Source organism: Rhinolophus sinicus, linkage group LG07, assembly GCF_036562045.2.
Source record: "Rhinolophus sinicus isolate RSC01 linkage group LG07, ASM3656204v1, whole genome shotgun sequence".
In the NCBI taxonomy this organism is placed as follows: domain Eukaryota; kingdom Metazoa; phylum Chordata; class Mammalia; order Chiroptera; family Rhinolophidae; genus Rhinolophus; species Rhinolophus sinicus.
In genome coordinates, this window is record NC_133757.1 from 76,807,989 (window position 1) to 76,830,181 (window position 22,193).

The 22,193-nt window shown below is 38.7% G+C and overlaps 1 protein-coding gene across 1 annotated transcript; it reads left to right on the forward strand.

The window, feature by feature from the left end:
• Positions 1-875: 875 nt before the first annotated feature.
• On the forward strand, positions 876-21,786 carry TMA16 (translation machinery associated 16 homolog). Its single transcript, XM_019736721.2, has 7 exons — positions 876-1,015; positions 10,482-10,594; positions 15,782-15,819; positions 17,062-17,146; positions 18,325-18,473; positions 20,038-20,080; positions 21,562-21,786. Exons 1-7 carry the CDS (start codon positions 1,013-1,015, stop codon positions 21,740-21,742), a joined length of 612 nt encoding a protein of 203 aa, XP_019592280.1. The 5' UTR covers positions 876-1,012; the 3' UTR covers positions 21,743-21,786.
• Positions 21,787-22,193: the final 407 nt, after the last annotated feature.

Genomic DNA, 22,193 nt, shown 5'->3' on the forward strand with positions numbered 1-22,193 from the left:
TTTTCATTAGTATTTGCTTAGTACACCTTCATCTTTGAGTTTTAATTTTTGTTTCCTTATATTTTAAATACTATGTCTCTTATAAACCGGACATAGTTGTATGTTTTAAACCCAATATGACATTAATTTTTTAATTAGGACACTTAGTCCATGATTATTGCTATATGTATTTAAGTCTACCACCATATTTTTATTTTTTATTTTCCTAATACTATGTCCCCCTCTTTATTTCCTTGCATTGAATGATCTGAGTGTTTTTTAAAATTATTTTCTCTACTTGTTTGTATCCTATTCAAAGTTATACACACTGTTTCTATTATTTTAATGGTTATTCTAGAAATTAAGCATGTGTTCTTATTGTATCAATATTTAATGTTAATACTTAACCGTTATACACAAACACACATCTCTGTATATTTAAGGCACAGGAAAATATCTACAAACTATCTACAGTAGTTATTGGGGGGCCGGATCCTTAGATGGAAGATGACGGGGAGACGGGGGGGGGGGAACGGAACGGGGGAGATCATTTTGTCTTTTCTGAGCACTCCTCCCAGGAGAAGGCCAGCCCCCAAGAGGACAGCCTTGTTCGGCTCTGGAATTGCGCACTGGGTCAGATGCCCACGCTCTGCGTCCGGGCCTGGGACGCCACTGGCCTGGAGCGTCAGGCGTCGACGAGCCCAGTTCAAATCTCCCGCCTCGTACTCGGCGTGGGGCCAAGTTCACCCTCCCGCCCCAAGCTCCCTCCCTCCACGCCACGCGAGCACGTAGAGAGGCTGCCCGCTGGAATAGGGCTTAACAGTCCGGCACGGGCCAAAAAGACCAAGTGTCGGTTCCCCGGGACATTTTAGAGAAACGTACTTGCCCCTCCCTTTCCGGTCGGGTCCGCCCCAGCTTCTTCGGACCCACGTGTGTTTGGGTTGGAGCCGCACTGTGAACTCCTGGAGCTGCTGTCGGTGAGGTAGCCGGGATCTGCAGTGCAGAATCCCCCCGGGGCCGCGGGGACGTCACCATGGTGGGCACCCTCTCTCGCCCTCGAATCCGCTTGTCTGTCTGGAAGGCTCTTGTAGAGCAGAGTGACGGGAGGGTGGGTAGGTGGGGGGAGAAAGTAGCCAGAGTATCATAACTTTTACCAGATTATACTTTCTTATGTTATTGTTTTCATTAAAAACTTGAAAATGAATCTTTATAAAACATGTTCCTATTCAAGACTTATTCTCAAGAACCTAAGTGAAAAAAGCAAGAAGAAACAACAAATAGTTTAGGAGTGAATACAAATATAAGTTGGAACTATGAAGAACAGTAAGCGAATTATACAGAATCGAGATACTGTTTACCTCTGAGGGATTCCTGAAGGTTACAGGTTCCAGGAACACAGAGGCTTTCAAAGCTGGGAGGGAGGAGGATGCGAAGTGATTGATTACACTGGGCGGCACGCGGGCGGCGGGTGCAGGGCGAAGCGGCCCGAAGGAGGCGTCGGGGCCCAGTCGTCCCGACCTTAGAGGTCGGCTTCTGAGTTCTAACGTGCACACAGGGCGCCGCGCCATGCTTCCCTTCGTGCCTGACTTCATCCTGGCCACTGCCCCCTCGGGGGAAGATGCGTACTTTTACATGTTTCGCTTCTCAACCAGTGTATGGGGACACCGGGGGTTGGCAGAACTCGTGAACGCGCCGCTTCCACACACCTGTGCCCCCTGCTGGGCGGGTAGACTGAGTGGGTTCAGGTGCCTCTTCCTTGGCGCCCGTCCACCGCCCTTCAGTGACCCACTCCCGCCCCAAATCCTGCTCTTTCGTCCCCCATTCCCGCCCGCCACGGCGCTGAAAATGGTTTGTTGTTTTTATTAAACGTTGAGTAGATGTGAAAGTGTTTATATAACACACTTATGAAGTATAAAGATTAGCTGTAAAAGGACCTCTTGTTTATCCATTATCCAGTATAAGAAATAAAACAGCATAGCTTTTGAAAGCCTCTGTTCCTGGAACCTATAACCTTCAGGAATCCCTCAGAGAGGTAAACAGTATCTAAATTCTGTATAATTCACTTACTTTTCCTTATAGTTCCAACTTATATTTGTATTCCAAAACTATTTGTTGTTTCTTCTTGCTTTTTTCACTTAGGTTCTTGAGAATAATTCTTGAACAGGAGCATGTTTTATAAATATTCATTTTCAAGTTTTTAATAAAAACTAACAGAAAGTGTAATCTGGTAAAAGTTATGATACTCTGGCTACTTTCTCCCCCCCCCCCACCCTTTTTTTTGTTTGTTTGTTTTTAATATAGCTGTCATTGTTGTCTTTCATGTCTACTACAGTCTTTTTGCTTTAGATTATATATGTTTGTGTAAATTCATTCTTTTGTTTATCACTACACTTGTGGCATATCCAACCCTTTATAATTTTCTTTCACAGCCTTTCCCTTTCAGAGTGGAACATTAAAACATTAATAATGTTATTGTGTGTGAGTGATTCAGGGGTTGATTGGTATTTCACTGTCGTTTTCCTTGACTATGAGAATTTCACTTTCACTTTTGTCAGGCTGTGTAGTAGAAGTATATTGCTTTATCATAAGAGTCAAAAGAGAGGCATGCGTATAAATCTGTTCTTATTGGCACATTTCCTGCCCTGTCATTTTTCAGGCATATCTCCAGTGATTGCTGCATCTTCTATTGAATTTAAACTCAGCTTGGCACTGGAGGTTTTCCAGCTAGACTTTTGCATCAGTTACATTAAACTTATTTCAGTAAAACTCAGATTGTTGGCAACTCAGTAGACTGAGCTGGCACCTGTCTTTGCTAAATTATGATCTTGGTGAAATTACTTATCCCCTCTTAGTCTGAGTTGTCCGATCTATTAAATTGGGATAATCATAATGCCTACCTCAGATAATTGTTGTGAATATTAACTGTAAACCAATTAACCTGATGTCTGGTATTTGGTAAATGTTAGTTGTAATTGACTTTAGTAATAGTAGTAAACAGTAACAGCTTGTAGTTGTCCACTGTTGTTTCTTTATTTTTGCTTATTGTGGTTTCCTAGGGTTTCACAAGTTCATACCTTACCCTTGTATCAAAACTTAGCTAACATGGATCTTTTCAAACTAATCCATCCCACGTAACACTTCTCATTCTGCATTAGGTTTTAGTGCTTTTAAGTCTGGTGTGTACTAGGCACTCATAGGTAATACTTCTTTTTTATATGAGCCTGTTAAGGAGTTTGAGTGTGCTTATCTACCTAGCTAGATTATAAACCATGAAAAACTGTACCATCATCCTCCCTTGATTACTGTGGGCATGAACTCTAACTGACTACATATTCCTTAATGACAAGAATTGTGTGTTGTTGGGTTCACATCTATAAATGTGAGCTATAACAAGTTAGCTTAATACATCTTGTTTTTCTTTTCAGCTGTATTGAGATATAATTGACATATAACATTGTATAAATTTAAGATATACAATGTGATTTTTTATACATATATATTATGAAATTATTGGCACAATAAGCTTAGTTAACAGTCCCTTACTTCACATTTCATTTTTTCCCCCTGTTGTGAGAACTTTTAAGATTTAGTCTCTTAGCAACTTTCAAGTATACAATACAGTATTGTTAACTATAGTCACCATGTTGTACATTAGGTTCTCAGAACTTACTCATCTCATAACTGGAAGTTTGTACCCATTGACTGCCTTCACTCATTTCCCCCATCACTCACTCCTGACAACCACTAATCTACTCCTTGCTTCTTTTAATTTTGTATTTTAACGCAAATATTTGAAGCATATTGCCCCTGCAATGCCTTTCTCTGTTGCTGGTTTTTGTTTTTGTTTTTGTTTTTTGAAACTATTTGTGTGTTTTCTTCTATTACTGTCAATTCTGAATTCAAAGAATAGTTTAGAATGAATTTTTGGAAGTAATCACTGAAGACTGTAGGAAAGAGATACTTTCAATACAAGTTTTGTGATTTGAATATTTCTGTGGTGCTAGAAACTTCAAAGTAAGCATAGTTATTCAAAACAGTTTATTACTTATGCCTATGAAAAGAAATTGTACTTTTGCTATATCTTTGAAAGTTAAATTTGCTAATTTCAAAACATACACTGTTAATCTTCTATAGAAAATACACCTTAAGACTTGTCCCTCAGTTTTTTTATGTTTACATTCTGTATTATTATTGAGAGAGTTTTATTTCAGTTTTCTGTTGAAGCATTTTGTTGGGGTTTTTTCTGTGTTGTGATATACTGAAAAATATGAAAATGTTTTGAAATGTAGTGTTTTATTGTACCTGTTTCTGTGCGTTACTATATATACACATCCTGCCTTGAGGCATCTTTTTCATGAATAAGTTATTATGAGGAATCATAAACTACAGTTGAGTTAGAATACAAGTTGTTTCTTTGTGCCTTCTTTGTACTAAGTCTTGGTTTCTTTAACTGAGATCTTCTAAAGCTATGAAAATGTTTTCATACTACAAGGGCATCAAACTATTTTTTGTTCTAAAGAAAATTTTTAAATCTTTAAAGGAAAAAATTTTAAATGATTGTTTTATTTTTCAATTACAGTGACATACAATATTTTATTAGTTTCAGGTGTACAACATAGTGATTAGACATTTATGTAACTTATGAAGTAATCACTTGATAAATCTAGTACGCATCTGACAGTATACATAGTTATTACAATATCATTGGCTGTATTTCTTATGCTGTACTTTTACATCCCCATTACTATTTTGTAACTACCAATTTGTATGGCTTAATCCCTTCCCTTTTTTCACCGATTCCCCCCAACCCGTCTCCTGTCTGGCAACCATCAAAATGTGCTCTGTATCTGTGAGTTTGTTTCTGTTTTGTTTGTTAGTTTATTTTATTTTTTTAGATTACACATAATAAGTGAAATCATATAGTATTTGTCTTTGTCTGACTTATTTCACTCAGCACAGTACTTTCTAGGTCCATCCATATTGGTGCCGATAGCAAGATTTCGTTCTTTTTTATGGCTGAGTAATATTCCATTGTTTATGTACCACTTCTTTATCCATTCATCTTTTGATGGGCACCCAGGTTGACTCCATATCTTGGCTATTGTAAATAATGCTGCAATGAACATATGGATGCACATGTCCCATTGAAGTAGTGTTTGGGGTTTCTTTGGATAAATGCCCAGCAGTGGGATTACTGGGTCCTTCTCTGTCTCTTGTTATAGCCTTTAAAGTCTGTTTTGTCTAATATAAGTATTGCTACTCCAGCTTTTTTTGTTTGTTTGTTTGTTTCCATTTTCATGATATATTTGTTTCCATCCCTTTATTTTCAGTCTGTGTGTGTCTTGATCTGAAGTGAGTCTCTTATAGACAGCATATGTAAGAGTCTTGTTTTCTTATCCATCAGCCACCCTATGTCTTGATTGGAGCATTTAATCCATTTACATTTAAAGTAATTGAAGATAGATATGTAGTTATTGCCATTTTATTCATATTTTTTAATCTTTTTACTTCTTTTGATAGATGGTCCCTCTAACATTTCTTGCAATACTGGTTTGGTGGTGATGAACTCCTTTAGCTATTTCTTGTCTGGGAACTCCTTATCTGTCCTTAGATTCTAAATGATAACTTTGCTGCATAGAGTAATCTTGATTATAAATCCTTGCTTTTCATCACTTTGAATATTTCCTGCCACTCCCTTCTGGCCTGCAAAGTTTCTGTTGAGAAATCAGCAGGCAGTCTTATGGGAGCTCCCTTGTAGGTAACTAACTGCTTTTCTCTTGCTGCTTTTAAGATTTTTCTTTGTGTTTAACCTTTGGCATTTTAATTATGATGTGTCTTGGTGTCGGCCTCCTTGGGTTCATCTTGTTTGGGACTCTGCACTTCCTGGGCTTGTATGTCTATTTCTTTCACCAGATTAGGGAAGTTTTCTGTCATTATTTCTTCAATAGATTTTCAATTCCTTGCTCTCTTTCTTCTCCTTCTGGTACCCTGATGGTGCAAATGTTGGTATGCTTGAGGTTGTCCAAGAGGCCCCTTAAACTGTGCTCAACTTTTTTTTTTCCTTTTTGCTGTTTTGATTGGGTGTTTTCTGCTACTTTAACTTCTGAATCACTGGTGTGACCCTCTGTTTCATCTAATCTACTGTTGATTCCCTCTAATGTATTCTTATTTCAGTTATTGTGTTATTCATTCCTGATTGGTTCCTTTTTATGTTTTCTGTCTCCATTTTTATGTTTTCTATCTCTTTGATAAAGTTCTCACTGAGTTCATTTACTCTTCCCCTAAGTTCATTGAGCATCCTTATAACAGTGGTTTGAACTCTGTGTCTGTATTTAGATTGCTTGTCTCCATTTTGTTCAGTTCTTTTTCTGGAGCTTTGTTCTGTTCTTTCATTTGGGACATGTTTCTATGTCTCCCCATTTTGGTTGCCTCCCTGTCTTTATTTCTGTGTATTAGGTAGAGCTGCTCTGTCTCTGATCTTTATAGAGTGGCTGTGGGGGACCCAGTGGCACATTCTCCCTGGTCACCGGAGCTGGTGTTCCAGATGTGTCCTTTGTATGGGTTATATGTCCCCCGTTGTTATAGTTGAGCCTTGGTTGTTGTTTGCATGTCAGTAGGAGGGATTGACCCTTAGGATGATTGGTTTTGAGGACTGGTTGTGACTAAAGTGGAGCAGCTATTATGCAGGGACTGACCCTGTGCAGCAGGATTCACTTTAGCAGGGCTCTGGTACTTTCCCAGTCTGCCCTTTGGGTGTGTCACCTGTGGAGGCAGCTGGGTGATGCTCTGACTTGGCCCAAAGCCGGCCCCTTCATGTGACAGCCCCGAGAACTCCTGGGAGGGGGCCCCCCACAAGCCAAGTTTGGCTATAGCGTATCCTCTGCTCGGGGCCACCTGGCATGAGCCACAAAGCAATCTGCAAATGGCAGCCACCCACTTTGGTCTTGGAGTGCCTGGTTTAGGCCAAGCTGTGTACTGAGGCCCGCTGTCACTAGTGCTGGGCTTGGAGCTACTCAGCACAAGGTTTGGAGCACATTGAGGCCAGATGCTGCTTGTTTGAGTTTTGTGAACCTTTGAGAGATTTTAGGAAAGTCCATAGCATGAGCATAAGATAGGTCATTTGTAAGGAAAAGCCACTGGAAGTGGTTTGGGTGGGCCCGCAAGTTGGGCAGGATGAGTTCTCAGGGAATCACCAGGGTGGGGTGAACAGTGTTAGCCAGGTTGTTGTGTTCGCATGCTGGGAGTGTGAAGGGCTCAACAAAGAAACAGTGGCTTCTGCCAGCTCTTCTCTCTGGGCGAAAGCTGCCCCTCCAGCCCTTGCGCTGCATCCATAGAACTTAGTTCCTCCCTATGTGTCCCTGGTGCTATTTGAGCTGCTGCCCCAGCACTGGAGTGGAGAGTGCATGAGTCCATCAGCAGTAAGTCCATGTGCTGGTCCTTTAGGAGGGACACCTGGGACGACTGTAGCCGCCCATGTCTCACTCAGCCACAATCTCCACTGGTTTTCACAGCCAAAAATTGTGGGGACTTCTCTTCCTGGCACTAGAATCCTGGGCTGGGGAGCCTAGTATGGGACTGGGACACCTCTCCTCAGAGGGCACCTTTGCAGCTAAGATATCTCCCCGATTTTTAACCACCACATGTAAGTGTGGGGCCAGCCCGTTCCACATCTCCGCCCTTCCTACCAGTCTAGAGGTGGCTTCTTCTATATGTCCTTAGTTATAGGACTTCAGTTCAGCTAGACTTGAGATTCTCAATGATAGTTGTTCTGTAGGTTAGTTGTAATTTTGATGTGGTCATGAGAGGAGGCAAGCACAGCATTTATCTACTCTGCCATCTTGATTGGAAATCCCCAGGGAAAAGTTTTCGCAGACTTGAACATATTGCTGAAACAGTGTTACACGGCTCTGCAACTTTAGTTGTTAAATTTTAACAGCTTCTGAGAGCACCTTTTTTCCTTGAGATTTTTGTGACTTTTGTTTCATTTTATTTGTTAGGATATGAAACAATGATACGTTTTCAAAGAGCACACTTTTGTTTTGGGTGGGTGGGTGAGGGGCTTGCATTAGTTATCTCTTTCTGTGTAACAAGTTTTCCCAAAATTGCATGGCTTAAAACAACAACATTTATTATATCAGTTTCTGTGGGTGAGGGATCAGGCAGGGCTTGCCAGGTTTCTGCCTCTAGGTTTCTCACATGGTTGCCAGTGAGGTATAGCCGGAGGCTGTTGTGAATCCTAAGGCACAACTAGGGAGGACCCACTTCCCAGCTCACTTACGTGGCTTTTGGTGCATTCATCTCCTCATGGACTATTGCACTGAGGGCCTCGGTTCCTCACCGGCTATTGGCTGGAGGCCTCCCTCCGTTATTTGTTACATTGGCCTCTCCATGGGGCAGATCACTGCATGACAGTTGGTTTCCATTAGAGCAAACCAAGTGAGAGAGCAAAACAGAGAGTAGACAAGACAGAAGTCAGAGTCCTTTCAAAACCTAATCTCAGGGTTGAAATCTCATCAGTTTTGCCAAATGTTATTTATTAACAGTGGCAACACACTGGAGGGGAGAGGATTACACAGGGGCATGAGTATCAGGAGATGGGATTCGTTGGGGGCTGTCTTAGAGGCAGCCTGCCGTCAGTTCTGAAAGTTTTTACTTGATTTATGTTTGCTAGGTAAACTTCATGAATAAAAACATTCTTATATCTTCCCCCACCCTCACACATGTGCAGAGAGACACACAAAAGAATGAACGTACTGTTTTATGATGGCTTTATTCTTTATTTCCTTATACCCATAACCAACTTCCAGGGCCATTTTGGGTTTCAGACTTGGAGCTCTCGTCTCTGGTCAGGTTTTCCAAGAAGGGAGCCGTACATACTTGTCAAATATTTTAGTAAATATTTATTCAAGGAATGAATGCGTGTGTGAATGAGGAATTGGTGGTCCTTTTAATTAGTTCTGTCTGGAGCGTTTTACAAAGGAAGTGACTTTGACCTGCATCTCTTCAAAAGACAAGTAAGGAAATGGATTTTGCAGGCAGAGGTAACAAGCACAGTTTCAAGAAGTTATGAGACAGGAAGGTGTGGTCTGGAAATCGTGGGAAGTTCAGTAAGAATGGGATGGATGATGGATATTTTGAAGAAAGAGAAACAATGATGGAGAATTAGGTTGGAGGTAGATTGTTTTCCATGTTAAGGACTTAAGACTTAACTGTGAGCTAGTAGAGTTAGCGTCATAGAAAAATAAGCTCTGTGACTTCCATGAAGGACTGACTAGTACCGGTAGTGAGAACTTAAAGGCCATCCTAGTCATGAAAGATCATGAGGCTGAGTTAAGGCAATGGCAATTTTGAAGAGAAGATTCTAGAAACATTTAATGTTTTTGAGTATCAGGTGTGTTGAGAGACTGCTAGCTGTCCCCTAATAGACTTTCTTTTTCCTCTATAGTACGTAGTTTATTCTTTTCTGAGAATAAACATTACATTTACTAATCTTCCTTATATAACCTTCTGTTTAAATTTTGGTCAGTGGGATGGAAGCGGAAGACACTGCAGCTTGTCAGATCTTGCTCTTAAAAGACAGCGGTATGCCTTTTGATTTTCTTTTCTACTTCTCACTGGCTGGAATTTAGACCTGGTATTACTACGCCATCTTGGACTATATGGGTACACAGGAGGCTGGATAGCCTAAGGATAGATAACAAGATGGAAGGAACCTGGATCTCTGACGGCTTTGATGAGCAGAGCCTCCAGCTCCTGCTTTTTTACTTGATAGAACTAAATTTTATCTGGGTTAAGAAGTTATTGTTTTGGGTTTCTATTATAGGAAGCCAGACCTAACTCCTAAATAATAATGGGTATGATAAGATATAGAATTATGTAGGCATAAAGAATTGCTGAAATGTCTAGTTTAGAGCGCTGAATGAATTGTGACCTAGTTAACTGGCATAAGGCTTGAATGGAAAAATAACTTGTTTCCTTTTGGATGTGTTAATTTGGAGATGGCTTCAATTATTTCCTCTGTTCCTATTTTCCTATGAGTCCAACTTTGATTTTATTTGATTCACTGCCCACTCTGTTCCATGTACAACTTCTACAATCAAGCTGCCATTAACATCCTGTGTTCTTTCTGCCCTCCTTTACTTTCTTAATTGTTACACAAATTTCCAACTGTGCGTCCACTCCCTATCTGCATTTTCTGTACCCACTTTGAAGATGAAACAGTTGAAGAGCTGGATTTATTGATGCTTTCTGGTCCTATCTGTATTTTCTTACATCATGGAGAGTAGTTCTGAATATATCTGTTACGACCCTGGAAACAAAGACTGAATTATTTAACATGTCTGGCTCATCTCTTGATTCCTAGTGTAGTGTTTCTGGCTCAAACTGTTTCTGTTATATTACTGGTTTTAGAATTTATTTTTGAAGGGATTTTTTTTTTTTTTTTGACAGAAATCACTTATATATCTGACTTAATATGTGTCATATGTTTTCTTTCATTTTAGCCTAAAGCACCAAAGGGAAAAATTGTGGGACGGGAAAAAAAAGTCATCCATCCGTACAGTAGAAAAGCTGCTCAAATTACGAGAGAGGCCCACAAACAAGAAAAAAAGGAAAAGTAAGTATCTTTTTATCATTTGTGTTGTGCATTGGTGAAAAGTCCATTTACATATTTCTCCTTCATCAATATTCCTCTCCTTCCCATAAGTATTTTCTATGCACTGAGGTTAAAACAGTGAACAAGAATTCAGCTCTTATAGACCTTACCTGAAACAGATACATAAATTTAAGTAGGTTGTGACGAGTGCAGTGAAGGAAAACTAAAAAGAATGGGATGGAGGGCTAGGTAGATGTTCTATTTTACATAGGATAGTCATGGAAGGCTTCTCTGAAGAATTTACATTTTATCAGAGAGCTAGAAGATGGGAGGGAGGGAGCTATGCAGATATGTGTGTGTGTGGGGGGGGGGCATTTAGGTGAAAGTCCCTATTAGACATCTAATAGGAGATACAGAATGGGCAGTTGGATATGTTTAGTCTGTTGTTCAGAGGACAGGATAGGGATGTAGACATAAATTTGGGAGCCATCAGCATCTACGTGGGTCTGCAAGCCATGAGATCAGATAAGGTCACCTAATGAGAAAATGCAGATAGGAAATAGAAGGGAGCCCAGGCTTGTGTCCAGAGGCCCTTCACCTTGCAGAGGCTGTAAAAAGGAGGATCCAGCAAGTGAGACTGAGAGGGAAGGAAAAGAAGATAGCATTTCAAAGAGAAGGCGGTGTCAATCTATGTCCTTTGCTGTCCATTAATGTGAGGACTGAGGATTGATTTAGTCATTTGACTTAGTAATGTGGAAATCATTTAGTAAAGTGGAGAGCCTGTATATTTTTCTGGGTTATCATCTTAGTTGTTGCTCTTGAAATTACATGTTAACTCAAAACAATCTAATTCAGGTTAATGTCAAGTTAATTTCAATAGTATACAAAAAATTTGCTCCACTGTAGCTCCATTCCCACCCCTGCCTTTGTACTGTTGTCATTTAAATTACATCTTTATACATTAGAAGCCCATAAACACAGTTCCGTAATTATATTTTTATGTTGTTGTCTTAAATTAGAAGAAAGGTGTTACAAATAATAATACATTTATACTGTCTTCAGGTTTGCTGTTGTGTTGTTGATATTTGCTTTGTGTCTTTCCTGGACTAATTTTGTCAAGTCTGTTCATTGCGTGTGGCCATTGAAATTTCTGCTCAGCTGGTGGTCAGCTAATGTTTAGACCGCGATTTCTCTAAATGTCTTCCGTTAATTGGTCTGTCAGCCATTGTCGAGGGCCTCTGTGAGTCGTGGGGCGTACCTTCAACACTCCAGCAGGCAGTTTCCTGAGACTGCACTTCTTGTTTGCACAGAGCTGCCCCGTTAGCCAGAGGTGAGAGACTGGGACTTCATCAGGTCTTTTCTTGGCGTGACCCAGTCCTGACAGTCTCGGTTCCCAGAAATATGTTGAAGCTAGCTTTCCAAAGCTCTCTGTGCACCTTCCATTCCCCAGTTTTGTTTTGTTTTTCTTTTTAATTTTTCGGTCAGCCTTTTGTTAGCCCCCAACTAGTAATATTGCTCGGAAGCTGCTGTCTTAGACAATTACTGCTGATGATTTTCCAGAAACAACCTGGGAATCGGGCTGTTCCCACAGAGAGAGCTCTGAGTCAGATTAAATAAAGACAAAGTAACTCTGAGAATGGAGCTTTTCAGTATGTTGCCTTTCAGATCAAATGGTGTCAGTTGTTTGAGTAGCAGCCTCACTGATCGTGAGTCATTGTTTAATTTAAATGGGAGCGCGGTCACAGATGGCATCTCACAATGCTGCTGATCTCCTGCACTAGAGCAGTGATTCCAGGAAGACAGAAATGTGAGTTGCATGTTTTCAAAAATGGTTGGTGACAAGATACTCAGACTGTTGGGACAACTGTAAGCAAGATGACAGAAAAGGTATCAACAGGACTTAACGTGAACTGTGGTACCTGTGGCTTCTTAGAAATCAGTAACAGTTATGCAACACTGCTTTAATTGCTGCATGAGAAGTTATACCACACATCTTAGCAGCATGAAACAAACACAGTTTCTTGGTCAGGAATCCCAGTTGCCACTTCACTGGGTGCATGTGGCTCAGAGTCTTTCACAGGGTAACAGTCAAGATTTTGGTTGGGGCTGCATTCATCTCAGAGCTTGATAGGGAGAGCTTTTGCTTCCACGCTTCCTCACATGGCTGTTAGCAGACCTTAAGTGATGGCTGGCCGTTGGCTGGAGACATTAGTTTCTTGCCATGTGAGCCTCTCCATAGGGCTGCTCACAATGTGGCAGCTTGGTCCCTCCAAACCAAAGGCTTTGAGACAGAGCGAGAGCGGGGACCAAGATGGAGGACAGTCTTTGTAACCTAATTTAGGAATGACATCCATCATTGCACTATTTTATTTGTAAGAAGCGAGTCACTAGGTCCAGCCACCCTCCAGGGGATCAAGGACACAAATCAAGAGGCAAGAATCAGTGGGGACCATCTTAGATAACTACCACCTTTTGTTACTATCCTCCTACTGAAGATTCTTGATTTTCTAAGGAACGCAGGTAGTCCGGCAGCTCAGAATATCCAGCCTCTGTACTTTTTCTCAGAACCCAGGATTCTTTGTACCACTTCCTAAGGTTTCTTTTTAGGGACAAAGAGAGGTGGGGGGCATGGAGATCACAGAGGATATCTGTTAGGGTGCAGTGCCTTTGACCAGTAGTAGAGTGCAAAACCAGACTTGCTGGGTTGATCAGATTGACTCTTACTGATGTCCTCTGCTTACCTAAAGACACTGCAGGAGTGAATAGCAACAAAGTAAGAATTCAAATGTGTTCTTCATTGTTAGTATTTGAACACTCTGATTTAGAACTGTATGAAATACTGCTTCTGTTCGTATTAAAAGTAGTATGGTTTGTACACTAGGACATTTCAAGCAATGCAGAAATTACAGGCAACAAATAGCTATTGTGTATCATGATTTTAGCTTTGTTTTCTCAGCATAGCAACATTTTCTTGTTATGTACTGTCATCCTACCCTGCAGGGTATGTAACAAGGAACTGTAGATACCAAGTGAAAATGACTTAGTCTGAAACATTAACAAAGGGAAACTACTAAGCATAATGGGTAAGAATCTAGGAAACAGATACTTTTGAGAATTAATCTATTATCTTTCTGTTTTTCTTTATCCCAACTGATACTACTCTAGTTCCCTCATTGAGTTTATTCAACTTGACTTCTCACTAGATTCTTCTCTCCAGCCTTACTTGAAAGGAATAAATTCTTCCAAGTTATTCTGAACCTTGTTATGAAGTGTTCTTTATTTTTTAAAATCAACTTTGAGGTATGCATAACATACAATAAAGTAGACATATTTTAAGTGTGCAAGTGTGGGGCTTTGACAATACACTGCTGTAATGCCCCTGAGCAGTAAGTACACAGTGCATTTTTATCCTCCCCAAAGGTTCCCTGTGCCTCTTCCCAGCCAGTCCTTCCTCTCCACACAGCCTCAGGCAACCACTGATTTGCTCTTTATTTTGATAGATGAGATTTGTCTTTCCTAATGTTTCATATAAATGAAATTATATTGTATGTGATATTTTGTGCCAACTTCTTTTGCTTATAACGTTTGTGAAATTTATCCGTAGTACTCCATTGTATTGACATGCAGTTTCTTTATTTATTCATCTGTTGACAGTCATTTGGGTTGTTTAGACTTTTTGGCTGTTTATTACCGAGGTCTGCATTCTAAGGGCCCAGCCCCTGTTTTTACAAAAAGAGTTTTATTGGAAAGCAGCTATGCCCATCCTTTCACATTGCCTATGGCTGCTTTGAGGCCACATGGGCAGAGGGGAGTAGTTGTGATGGAGACTGACCATATGACCCACAAAGCCTAACATCTCGCTCTCTGGCCATTTAAGAAATTTGACAACCCCTGCTATTACGAATAAAGCTGCATGAACATTCATGTACAGTATTTGTGTGGATATACTCTTTCATTGTTCTTTTAGTTTCTGGAACTGGAATAGCTGGGTCATATGATGGATGTATGTTTAAGAATATAAGAAATTGAACTTATAAGAAATTAAATTTGTAAGAATTGCAGGCCATGTGAAAAGTGTAATGTTTAAATTAAGTATGTAAGAAATTGCGTTTTCCAAAATGATTATACCATTGTATATTTTCACCACCAGTGTATAAGTGTTAACATTTGCTCCATATCCAGTTAAATATATTGTATTATTAGTTTGTTAAAAAAAATTAGCCAATCTGATAGGTGTACAGTAGTATCTCAGTCTGGTTTAATTTGCACACTTAGTAATCTTGATGGCTACCAGTGTTAGGTATCTTTTGATGTGCTTATTGGTCATTTGTATGCCTTTGTTTTGATGGGAAAAAATCTGTTAAAATCTTTTGTCCTTTTTGGTGTTGGGTTGTTTGTTTATCATTAAGTAGGAAGAGCTGTTTGTATATTCTGCATGCAAATCTTTTGTTCATTATTTGTATTGTGAACATTTTCGCCCATCCTGTGGCTAAACATTTTTTATAAAAGAGGCTTCATTTTATTGTCCAGTTTTCTAGTTGTTTAAAGTGAGAGAGTAAATCCTGTCTGCTTTGGTAGGGCAGGGGCAGTGGATATTTTTGTTCATTGCTGTATTCCCTAGTGAGTGGTATAAAGTGTACCAACAACTATCCGAAGATCTCTTCTGAATGAATTAGTATATAGAATATCAACACGAGAAGGCATGTATCACCTCGACTGTTTTCTGAGAATAAATGAGTCTTTTTCTTTGTTATAATTCCTTTCAAATTTATGAAAAGTAACCATTCTGCTCTGTTCTTGTTGAAGTTTAAAAGGTGACAGTAATGTATTTTGGTCTTGGTGGCAGCACTCAATCTTCTAGAAGATATTCATTACTCTTTTGTGCACCAATATTCTGCATATTACAATACCCGCCTGAACATTCATAATTCAGTCAAGCTCATTTGTGTTTTCAAAACTGATTTGTTCTATAGGTGTCCTTTAGTCATTGAAGAGCTAAAAAACTGTTTCTAAAAACATTTTGTTCCAGTGATTTAAAAGAGAAGCATGGTGTTCAATGTTTGTGTATTCGCAAAATTAATTTCATATGTACGAAAGAATGATCTTTGAATTAAGGTCTTTTAGGCAGTTTTTCTTTTTGTTGTTTTGACAGATTTTTAAAACTTGCTTTGGAAATTTTCTAACATGTTATGCACCTTTTCTTCTCAGGTTGAAGAATGAAAAGGCGTTGCGTCTCAAACTTATTGGTAAGTAGATTTACTTATTTGACATTCTGGCTAGAATATTGTGAAGTTCTGCCCTATACCTGTTTTTCTTTTGACTTTCCTAGTGAAATACTGTTTTTTTCTAGGTGAATTTTTCTTTAACAGTCTTGATTAAAACAAAACAAAATAAAATCAATCATTAAACTCTTAGAACAGTGTTAATAATATTTCTAGCTCAGTGTTTCAGGAATTATTTTGTTTGTATTCACCTACCTACACAGCTGTCTGCATGTATCATCCATCCATTCATCCATCCATCCATCCATCCATCCATCCATCCATCTATCTAATCTGTCTAATCTATCTAACACTGAAGTTTAATTCTAGTTCCCTAACCATTAGAATTACGGCCTAAGTATTTTAGAAACGGTAGTTCATATGTAATGATGTGGATACATAGATCCTCAGCTCAGTGTCACAATTTTTTTTTTTTTTGAGGGGTGTCAAATTCATTGTGATAAGCCTAAGATTTCCAAATAGTGACTATTAGACTTTATTACTAAAATTAAAGATATTTGAATTCTTCCCTCATGCTTCATCGGGTAATGGAGTACTATTTCTAAATGGGCTCAGTATCGGGAGTAGGGCCATTTCTTGATCTCTAATATTGAGAAGTCTCACTGAAAGTGACCCTCATAGTCTGATTTCCTCTTAAGGATGAGGTCTGTTAGCTCTTTGTGTCAGGCAGATGCTTATGTTTGATGTATTTACTAACTTTGAGGCCCTGGCCGGATTACTTAACCTTTCTCATCTGTGAATGGGAATAATAATAGTACTAACCCTCATGGAATTGTGAAGCTTTGGCATAGGGCCTGCTGCTCACTAGATCTTCCATTTTCATTGTTAATCTCATTTTCATTTTTATTTTATTTTGTTATAAGTTTTCATTTTTATTTACTTCAGTCCTTTGCTTTTTTTACATGCTTAGAGTGTTGTTAAAGTAGTCTTTCTTTTTTCTTTTTTTTTAATTTTTGCATCCTTATTGGTTAAGAAATACATACAGAAAAGTATTCCTCCCACCCCTTTCTCTCCCCCAAATTAAAGTGTGACAATTTAATTTCTTACAGACTGGTTTAATTAGCTTTGAGCCCACGCAAGCCTTTATATTTAGCATTGAAATAAATTTTGATACTGTTTTAAACACATCGATGTTGAAAATTATAACGAATATCTCTTTCCTTAAATGATGACTCGTAGTATTTATCTTGGTGCTTGTTGTTATAGGTGAAAAACTGCAGTGGTTTCAGAATCATCTTGATCCCCAAAAAGTAGCATATTCGAGGAAAGATGCTTGTGAATTAATTGAAAGGTAAACACTGGGCTTGTTATGAACAAAAGGTCAGAAAGAGCAATTCTTCAGTCTGGTTCTTCAAGACACAGACTTCTGTTCTGGATTTATAGAAAAGCAGATGGGCTTTGTTATTGAAAAGACTTGACTCAGGTCCGAGTCTCTAAACTTGAGTAGGTTGTAACCTTTGTGGGCCTCAGAGTGGTAGTCAGCCCAGCTTTTTGGGACCTGGAAAGACTTCCCGGGTAAATGTCATCTCAAGTGTCACCTGCAGGGTAGGCATTAACAGATTGAGGTAAGGTAGTTTGAAGAGCCTCTAGGCAGAGCAAACAATATAAAAGGTCCAGACGTGAGAGCAACATGTACAGTGATCTGCCAGACATTTAATACGACTGAAGTAACACGTTCAAGGAGGGAATTGTGACAGGTATAATAAGTGACAATCAACTCATGAAAGACATCAAATATCATTGTAAGAGTTTGGACTTTATCAAAGGACATTGGTATGAGAGCCATTGGAGGCTCTCATAGCAGAGCATCCGAGATGATCATATTTAGACTTTAGAAAGGTCACAGCAAGGAGAACGAGGATAATGGCCCGAGGGGCCATGGCTTTGGCCAGGAGACTGCTGGGAGGCTGATGAAGCAATCCAGGCGAGAGATGGTGGCAGCCTGTGCTTGGTTAGCAGCAGTGCAGTGAAGAGAAGTGAAGGATTCCAGAAATAAGAAGAAGGTAGAAGTCGCAATCTTCAGTGAGAACTTAAATGAGGCATAAAAGGGCGAGAGAGGAGGCAAGGAGGACACTTACGTCCTTAACTTGGGCAACTGGATGGATAGTCATACTGTTTCCTGAGATGGGGAGCCAAAGAGATGGAGCAGGTTGTGTGGGAGAGTGCAGGGGAGGGGAGGCGTGAGGACCTGGTCAGTTTTGATGTGTTAAATCTCCACAGAACATCCAAGTGCAGACGTGTAGGAGGCAGTTGGATATGAGGATTTGGAGTTTAACAGGTACTTTAATGGCAGGCAGTGATTTGGTTGCTAAAATTTTGAGAATGGTTGAGTTATCTGGGGGAGGTCTGAGGACTCAGAGGAGTATAAATATGTAAAGGACAGGTGAAAGCTGGGGATTATGTTTTAAATGAAATACTATAAGCTAAATATACAGACTTTGTAACTCACATCGTTTTCTTATTTTTCAGGTATTTAAATCGATTCAGCAGTGAGCTGGAGCAGATTGAATTACATAATAGCATCAAAGACAGGCAGGGGAGGCGGCACTGTTCCCGGGAGACAGTCATCAGACAGACGACGGAGCGGGAGCGACAACAGTTTGAGGGATACGGCCTTGGTGTGTTCTTCGCTGTGCTTTTCCCTTTTCCTTTCTAAACTACATAGCGATATCAGACTTAGGATTCATCTCCAAAGTTTGTTATTGTACTTAATTTAGTTTGATTTTCTTCCTTTGATTTTTTTAAATAATATTTTTTATACTTTTATTTATTTTGTTTTTGTGTTTTTTTTATTGGGGAATATTGGGGAACAGTGTGCTTTTCCAGGACCCATAAGCTCCAAGTCAACTCATTGTTTTCAATGTGGTTGTGGAGGGCGCAGCTCACTGGCCCATGTGGGAATCGAACTGGCAACATTGGTGTTATGAGCACTGCGCTCTAACCACTGAGTCAACTGGCTGCCCTCTTATTTATTTATTTATTTATTTATTTGTTTATTTGTTTATTTATTTATTTAATTTTTATATTCCCCAAAACTCAGTTGTGACAGTGACATCATATCTTTGTAATGTGAGAGTAGAGTTTTTCTCTCCCGCTGGCTCATACCTATTTGCTTTGTTTTAGATTTATTACTTGCCCATCTCCAACTACATCTGAGTTTCTTTAGAAGGCACTGTGTCCTTCTCATCTTTGTAATTCTTGTGGTACCAAGCTATACTTATTGCAGTCATTCTTGAGAAAGATAGAAATCAAATATTCATTCTTAGCATTGTAACATTTGTTACCATTCCTGAAGACAAGTATGTTACTGGTTTACTGTCTGAAGAAAAGCACCTAGTAGGTGAAGGTGCTTCAGGCTTGCAAAGCCCACAAATAGGTGAGGACCCAAAGGCTATGTATGGCCTACAAATGGTATTTAATTGGCTTATTAATTATCTGTATAAAAAATGTGATTTCACATGAAAAATGTAGATTTATGGCTTCTCTTTAAAATTCAGATGATTTGGCAAATAATTTGCTGGATGTACTATACTTAGCTGTCAGTTACAGGAAGCACCGTACGGGTTCCCTTTGGCATATCCGAATTGACAGCATCACTACTTGCACTTTGGGCCATTAAGTAAAATAAGGGTGACTTGATCACAAACATCGTGATACCATAACAGTCGATCTGATACCCAAGACAGCTACTAAGTGGCTAATGGGCAGGGAGGTGGAGATGCAACAAAGAAAGGGATGGTTCACGTCCTGGGCAGGATGGAGTGGCACATTCTGAGATTTCATAAAGCTATTCAGACTGGCAGCAATTTAAAACTTATGAATTGGTTATGTCTGGAATTTTCTGTTTGATATTTTCGGGCTGTGGTTAACCTCTGATGACCGAAACTTTGGAAAGCAAAACCGCAGATAAGGGGTTACTACTGTAGGTTTGTTTTATCTTACAGATTCTATTTAGCATTTATCATTTAATAGCATTCTCTTTAAATCACCTTAAACTAAGCTCTTTATATGTATAAAACTCACTGTCATATAGAAGTATAACTGCTTTGAAATTTTGTTTTGCTTTGTATAGTCTTGCTGTCAGTTTTTATTTGTTCTGTCTGAGATGATAAATGAGGAAACCATAAAATGTTGTAATTTAGAAAATGTTGTCTAATGAATTTAAATTATTTTCTTTCCCAGAGATTCCAGATATTGTAAATGCAGGTAATCTGAAAACATTTAGGTGAGTCTGTCACTTCTGTTGTTCCTTAAAGCTGCATGTAAAATATGTGAGACATAAACTTTCTTCCCTTTTCAGTTTAGAGATTAGAGCTGAAAGTAAATCAGGTTGTTGTTGTTGTTTTTTTAACATTTTCTCTTTCATCAAAGTATAATTTTCCTAAATTGTGTTTATTCGAAACACCAGATACACACTGGAATGATGGTGACATGTGCTTTTATTTATTTATTTTTTTGCTTTTCAAAATATTTTAAACTACGTTATTAAAGTACTAAAAGGACTCCATCTCACTATTCCTTCCCAACACTTAATTTTTAAAATGATAAAATAACAGGGACAGACTTTATGGCTCAGAGTCACATTGCCAGACAGTTTGCTGTCCCTTCTTTTGGAGAAGTTGGTTAATGGGAAGTGATACCAGGGAAAGGGCTAAGTCATTCAAAGCCAAGCAGTCCAGCGGGCTCTACTAACAGTACTCTTTTTTTGACCAAAGAGACGACTGAGTAGGATTTCAGTTTTGAAACATGGCCTCTTTGTCTTTAGAAAATGATTTTTTTTTTAAGCATTTTGGTCTTAACCATGTTGATAGGCCTGAAATTTTATGTTAATTAAAATTAGATAAATTTAAGTCCAATCATGTTCTTTGACATGATTATTTTATTTTTATATTTTTATAAAAATATAAGCTTATTTCATATTTTTATACTTCTGAATTCATAGAAAAATACTTAGTATTTAATATTTATAAAACATTAGCTCTAATAAAATTCACCAGTCACATTTAAATAGTTCACTGTTTAGCTCATGTGCTTGTATTTATAATTTAGATACATGGAGTTTAAGATTCTTTTTATGCCTTTATTTTTTTTCCTGTAATATGAATTGAATAGGTGTATGTATGCTCTTTATTTCTAAAACAATGTATGTTCTGCCTCTTCCTAAAAAAGCCAGAAATGAGAGAAGAAATTAGCACAAACTATTAGTACTGCTGGTTGGAGTTCAGTTCTCAGTCTTCATATTGTTCCTAAAATAAATCAACATGCGATTGTCACCATAAATGTTGAGGTTGAAAAACTAAGTTTTCTAGTATAACCATAAAAGTTGCTTGATTACTGACACTTACCTGTGACTTCCCATCGTGTGTGAAAAGAAAAACATTTGCAGATTTGCCAGGTATGATCCAGTTCCTGCTTGTGAGGTTCTTGATACCACAGAGTCGGACTGAGGGAAGTGTTCAGGTTAGGGAGGGTAAAAGAAGGCAACAGAGCCTCTTTGTAACTTCTGCCTTGTATTTTCCTGTATTGCTTTGGAAGTTTGGGATCTGTGTGTGGGAGTCTCTGTAATGCATTTATGTTATTTCTAGTGCATTTGAATCTGCTGTAAATTTATAAACTTTGTTCTGCTACTTTCAGAGTTTTGAATATTGACCTTCTTCCGCTTCCCGACCGCACACCCCACCAACCCGCTATACTCTTTTTATCTAGGGAATGGGATTTTGATCTGAAGAAATTGCCAAACATTAAAATGAGAAAAATGTGTGTTAATGATGCAGTTCCTAAGAAGTGCAAGAAGAAAACTGTTATAACTGTGGACAAAGATTTGGGGGAATTGGAACTAAATGATGAATCAAGTGACTCAGATGAGGACATGACTGCAGTGGCCTGATTTTCCTTTATTTGAGTTGAAAATAAATAATTTGAAAGCTTCAAGTTGCACTTGAATTGATTATTTAGCTTATTCTCTTACATGATGAGAATCCCATTTGCATTTTCAAAAACTGCTATGATTTTTATTTAAAAATGAATTTTGCTTTTTATTTACACTAAGTTGCTCAAAAAGATATAGTGAAATAGTGATTTGTGTTTGTGAGCCATAGTATCTATGTTACCTCATTAATATAAACTCAGATGTGATTGAAAGGGGCTTGTTATGAATGACAAAATACACATTTATTGAAATTTCAAGGGTTTTAGGAGCTTTCTGTCACTAACAGGAACAAAAAACACATATATATTATAAATCACAATATCACACATGGTATATTTATTTAGGTCTTTGATTTCACCAACATTGGGTAGTTTTTTTCAATGACCTTGTGCATCTTTTGTCCAATTCA

Excerpts from the sequence above, each read along its gene's own strand:
- TMA16 (XM_019736721.2), top strand. Across the intron at positions 10,595-15,781 it reads AAACAAGAAAAAAAGGAAAA|GTTGAAGAATGAAAAGGCGT; the intron begins GTAAGTATCTTT and ends TTTTCTTCTCAG. Across the intron at positions 15,820-17,061 it reads GTTGCGTCTCAAACTTATTG|GTGAAAAACTGCAGTGGTTT; the intron begins GTAAGTAGATTT and ends TTGTTGTTATAG.